Source organism: Talpa europaea (assembly GCF_964194135.1).
Source record: "Talpa europaea genome assembly, chromosome: 2".
Lineage (NCBI taxonomy): Eukaryota > Metazoa > Chordata > Mammalia > Eulipotyphla > Talpidae > Talpa > Talpa europaea.
In genome coordinates, this window is record NC_140068.1 from 23,751,890 (window position 1) to 23,757,889 (window position 6,000).

Below are 6,000 nucleotides of genomic sequence, written 5' to 3' on the forward strand. Positions count from 1 at the left end.
GCAACCCATGAGTTTGTTTATACATGCACTGGGTACAGTCAGAAGCGCGAGAGGGTGAGAGAGTTCACCAGAGCCAGAGCGGGGAGCAGAGCAGGCAGAAGGACCGAAGTACACTGCTGAGGGGAGCAGCGGGCGGCAGGAGAGGTCTGCGCGCCATGTGGGACCCTCCTCCGGTGGCCGGGGAGCAGCCGGGGATCAAACCAGCGGTGCAGAGGCCGCGGGCAGCTTCGCAACCCAGCGCTCAACCGCTGCGCCACCGGGGAGGCCCAATATTACTTCTATTTTAAATTCAAATATATAGGTGAGAATCTTAAAAAAAAAACAAAACACAAAAAAAAAAAAATCAAGAGCAAAGAAAGCATATTGGGGAAAAACTTTGTCATGTCCAGCTTAATATGTGGCAGTTTAGATCTTTTACTCTACTGGTAATGTATGCTTTGCAAAATTTCGAAATGAGTATTCAATGATTTCTCCCCCTTCTTTCAGCCTCCTTTTTACAGCCGAAACACAGCTGAGATGTATGACAACATTCTGAACAAGCCCCTCCAACTGAAGCCAAATATTACCAACTCTGCAAGACACCTCCTAGAGGGCCTCCTGCAGAAGGACAGGACAAAGAGACTGGGTGCCAAGGATGACTTTGTGAGTCATTTTTCTCCTCTGCTCCTGGGCTGGCAGGGACACACACTAGACCTCACTCCTTGAATCCTGCCTGTCTAAATGAACCTTGTGTTTCTTCTCAACAGATGGAGATTAAGAATCATGTCTTTTTCTCCCTCATTAACTGGGATGATCTCATTAATAAGAAGATTACTCCTCCCTTTAACCCAAATGTGGTAAGTATCTTCTAAGTATAGGGAGCCCCAAAGCATATGATTTTCAAGTCTGAGTTCTATGGGGGAAGGGAGCTGGGGGTATGGCCCTCAAATTGGCAGAGACTTTCTTCACAGACCTGTCATTTACCTAGAGAAAAAAATAGCACTTTTGTCCCAACAAAGCACACGCCAGTGTTTACCACATTTATCAAGGAAAGGACCAAAAGACAAAGCCAACATGATCCCCATTATTTAAACTTTATGACCTTGGGTTTCATGCCTGAACGGGATGACTATTAGACGAGTTTCCATATAGTATTCCCACATTTAAAGCCTAAGGGAGAATTTCTCTGCCTTGTACCCAGGGCAAATAATTGAGCCTGAATGTGTTTCCCCTTCTTTCAATAGAGTGGGCCCAGCGACCTGAGGCACTTTGATCCTGAGTTCACTGAAGAACCTGTGCCCAGCTCCATTGGCAGGTCCCCCGACAGCATTCTCCTCACCGCCAGCGTCAAGGAAGCCGCTGAGGCCTTCTTGGGCTTCTCCTATGCACCACCCATGGACTCTTTCCTCTGAACTGTCTGAGGCGTGGTCTCCAAGGATTTCTGTGAGTTTTTAAAATATGTTAGTTAGCCTTCGGGCAGAGCTGCCAGCTGACGGGACATCTTACGAGAGAATTTGCACATCTCTGGAAGCTTGCACACCTTGGCAATCTTATTGCACTGTTTGCTGGAAGCTTTTTGAAGAGCACATCTTCCTCTCAGTGAGCTCCTGAGGTTTTCATTTTTATTCTTCCTTCCAACGTGGTGCTATCTCTGAAGTGAGCAGTGGAGTGCCGCCTAGACAGAGGCAGTGGTCTTACGAGGAGGAACGACGCCATCCGAGGGAGGATCTAAAAGTCTGTCTGGGCCATGATACTGAATCTTATGAAATGTGCCTTTTCTGATGAGATCGTGTTAGCTCCAAAGCCTTTCCTCTTGCGGATTGTTTCAGTTCTTTGCTTTTCCTTGTGGACTGTCTGTGTGAACAGCGGTATGAGTGTGGTATGCTTGATCACAGATGGATTGAGTCATCAGCATCAATGTGACACTTGCAGGACACTACAACGTGGGACATTGTTTGTTTCTTCCATATTTGGAAGATAAATTTACGTGTAGACTGTTGTTTTTGTAAGATAATGGTTAATTAAAATTTATTGAAATGGTCTTGCAATGACTTGTATCCAGATGCTTAAAAGAAAGCATTGCTGCTACAAATATTTCTATTTTTAGAAAGGGTTTTTATGGACCAATGCCCCAGTTGTCAGTCAAGCCTGGTGTTTTCATTGTTTAAAATGTCACCTGTAAAATGGGCATTATTTATGTTTTTTTTTTTTTGCATTCCTGATAATTGTATGTATTGTATAAAGAAAGTCTGTACATTGGATTATAACACTAGTATATTTAAACTTACAGGCTTATTTGTAATGTAAACCACCATTTTAATGTACTGTAATTAACATGGTTATAATATGTACAATTCTTCCCCCTGCCCCACCACACAACTTTTTTTGTGTGTGATAAACCAATTTTGGTTTGCAATAAAACCTTGAAAAATATTTGCATAAATTGTGTCGTGTGTGCTTCTGTATATTTCAGTGAAGGGAAAAATGATGGATTTGTTTAACATTTAAAAGCAGGGAAATGCTACTGTGATGTGCAGATCAGTGGTTCACTTAGAAAAGTGGCCCTTCTGACTCCAGAGGAATCTAAGGAGATCTTCAAATCAGCTTATATCCCAGGTCTTCGTAGCAGCACTTGTGATGTCAGTCATTCATAAGGATTCATTATTAAATCCATCCAAACACATCCTTTCAGCTTACCTATCTAAAAAGGACAGCCCTGAAGAAATATTCCCTGTATTTATTGCCTGCCCAATGAAGTTGGCTGATGAGTGACATTTTGCTTGTCTAAGCTAATTCTTTCAACAAATATTTGAATGTCTACTCTGGGCCTGCCTTTCTTCTGAGTGCTGAGGACAGAGCAGTGAGCCGAGCAGACATCTCCACCCCTAATAGAGCCTGATGAAAAAGGCAGAATTTTTCAATTAAGCAGTTTGTTGAAACAGAAATCAAAATAAGAGTCTAAGTGTAGGGGGAATGCCACTAAAAAAGGTGAGGATGTTTGTCGTAAGTGGATATTATCCCAGAATGCTGAGCTGGTGGGACTTCGGCTTTCTGAGAGTATCCAGATCTGAACAAAGTTCATCCCAGCAAAGAGAAGAATCCCGAAAGAGCACAACCCTAATCAGGAGCCTCTTGAGTGGGGGTGTACCCAGCACTGCAGGGGCCCAGCAGACACTGGCTTTGGAATGAAGAAGAGGTCACTTCTGGACTCATCCACTGGAATATTTGCTGTGTGGGAGAGGGGAAGGGGGCATCCAAACTATTTGCATCTTGTATCCAAAGTGTTTGGATATTTGTTCGGAATTTTTCACTTTTGTAAGCCTTTCACACAAATTTTTAACAAAGAGGGAGTCCTCAATAGTGGATCATGCTGCTGCCTTAATCTGTGTGTGTCAGTCTAGTGTAAGCCCCCTTCACTGACCACTCTGTTTGCACAGGGATTTCCCAGGTGAATTTGTGATCCTTTCCCCTCTTATGGCTCTTTTAGTTCATCCCCTTTCCACAGTTCTTCTAAGGGCTGAACAGGTATCTAGAGATCACTTTGTTTTTCTCCCTCATGATCCATTGAAGGAATAGAATCAAAGCAAGTCAATGATTTCTCGCTGAAGGTAGGCCACAGGTCGGCCACAGGTCAAGCTCTGTGTTTCGTTTACTATTATTCTATAGATGTTAACTACAATGAATTAAAATGAATCCTCTACCAATCCCAACTGTCACATTAAACTACAGTGACTAAGTGAATTTCAAGTCTGTATTTTTCAAGTAAAGACTATTGCTAACTCTGTTGGAAACTTTTCTGCCATCTCCCCATCATTCTCATTATCAATAATACATGTGAATCCCTTGAACAAGAAGTGCTTAAATCACCATTCAAATCTGAACAGAGATCTTGCAAGCTAGGGTTCTCCAATCCATTTATAGATAATCCAGAGGGGTCAGTCATGAGATATGAAGTTTTTGAATTTTTTAAGGATATGAATTTGTTTTATTGGCTTATAATCATCCTCTATATAAGATCTGATTTGCATTGTTCAGAATGAAATGTACCAGAGGCATCGAGCATTGTCACACAAATGGGAGGAGACTAGATCAAGCATAAGTGGGTGGGAAGGGAACAAGGCGAGAACAAGGAAGTCACACAAGAACAAGGGATCAATTTAAAAAGGGCAAATATTTACTAAGCACTGAGATGTCAAATGGCATATGTGCAGAGGTAGCATTTGTCTAGGGGAACAGGGCATGTCCTCGCCACAGCGTTTGAGACGCTTTTAAGACCGTGCTTAAACATCTTTAAGGACAACTCAGACTTCAGACTTCTCTGCTCAAACATGATTTGGAGGGAACTTATTCAACTGTGATTCCACAAGTTCAAAGGGACTCAGAAAACACTGCTACCGTGAAGAGTAGGTCAGTCTCTGTGCTTAGAGAATTCACCATCTACTTGTGAAGACAGCACCTACCCATGGAATATGATAGGGGTAAAAAGATGAAGAGGTAAAAAGACTTTCAGAAGTCTAGAGGTTCTCTGGGGGGTCAGCTGTCTAGAGCAAGTTTCACAGAAGGGATATCAAAGATTCTTACTAACATTCTATTTCTCAGGAGTTTAATGGTATATAGGCCCTGAGGATTCAATAATAACAGTAATAGCTAATACTATTGAACTTGTACTATATGCCAGCCATTGTTCTAAGTATTTTATACTCTATTTAATCTTCAGAAAATTCCTGGGATGTCAATATTGAAGAAACTAGCACAGGAAGGTAATTTGCTGGTTAGTAAAGTAGTAATATTACTAGTTAAATTTTGATGGTCTGCCCCCAAAGCCTGTGCTTATGATGATTCAATCCTGCTTAGCAAATGATAAAAGAATGTAGAAGGAAACAATTGTGTGCTTGCTAGTCACCAATTTATTATTCCACCAGACTTTTAATAACATGCCTTTGAGGCTTAATGTTAGGCAAACACAGAAAGAGAAAATTTGCAATTATGACATAGACACATCAGCAGTTGATGATCATAACTAGAAATATAAATTGCAGTGGGAATGTAAGTTCACACGGCCATTTTGGAAAGCTGTTTGGCATTATACTAAAGATGAATGTACAACTTACAATCTAGTAGTTCTACTCCATGGCTTATCCCCAAAGAGTGTCCATAATTCAATTTAAAAAATCGCAATAATATTCACAGTAGTACTACTCATACTAGCTCCCAAATGGGAACAATTCAAAATGTCCATCAACAGTAAAATCAAACAACTAGTGTGATTTCATTTAATGGAATACTATGCAACAGTGAAAATGAATCAATAATTGCTGCGTGCAACAACAGAAATTGTCACAAACATAGAAACCAGACTTATGATTTGATTTATGTAACATTTGAAAACAAGCAAACAAAGCAAATGTCCATAGACATCAAGACACCTTTGGGGAGGTAAGGAGGGAAGACTTAACAAAGAAGGCACATGAGGGGAGTGGTCTTCTGGGTGCTGTGAATTTCTTAATCAGGTTGGTGGTTTCAGGGAGTAGTTTTGCTTTTTAATATTTCATAAAACTATATACTGGTGATATGTGTGTGCCCTTTTCTCTGTTTGCTATATATCGATAAAAATGTTTATTAAAAAGATGTGGTGTGATAAAAACAGATACTATTGGAACATAGGTGGGATGTCTTCCTAGTATGAAGGTCTGGCAAAGTGCCCAAGTTTTCAGATAGCCTAAGAGAGATATACCCAGGGAGTATTCAGGTAGGCTGTCTGGATTTTTAAAGCTGAGCTGGATTTTTAAAGTAAGACACAAAGAAGGACATCCCTGATGCTGACTCCTGGTGGTAGGGGAGCAGTGGGGGCAACCTGCCTAAGTATAATGAATGGGATCTTGAAAAAAGGAAGGTTCTCAGCAGACCAAGATCAAAATCCCAGCTCTGTCAATGAGATTTTCAGCTTTGGGACAGTTACTGAGGCAAACCTCTCCTAATGTCAGTTTCTTCAAGGGCAGAATGGATGCTACCAGTGTGGAT

The 6,000-nt window shown here is 41.2% G+C and overlaps 1 protein-coding gene across 4 annotated transcripts in view; it reads left to right on the forward strand.

The window, feature by feature from the left end:
- The window catches only part of SGK1 (serum/glucocorticoid regulated kinase 1), a gene marked incomplete at both ends in the record, with an annotated part of 110,957 nt that extends 109,566 nt beyond the window's left edge, over positions 1 to 1,391 (forward strand). For all 4 annotated transcript variants that reach the window (XM_084257213.1, XM_084257214.1, XM_084257215.1 and 1 more), the window contains 3 exons: positions 487 to 642; positions 747 to 836; positions 1,224 to 1,391. In XM_084257213.1, the coding sequence (XP_084113339.1) occupies positions 487 to 642; positions 747 to 836; positions 1,224 to 1,391 (414 nt within the window). The remainder of the gene's footprint in view (positions 1 to 486; positions 643 to 746; positions 837 to 1,223) is intronic.
- Between the last annotated feature and the right edge of the window lie 4,609 nt (positions 1,392 to 6,000).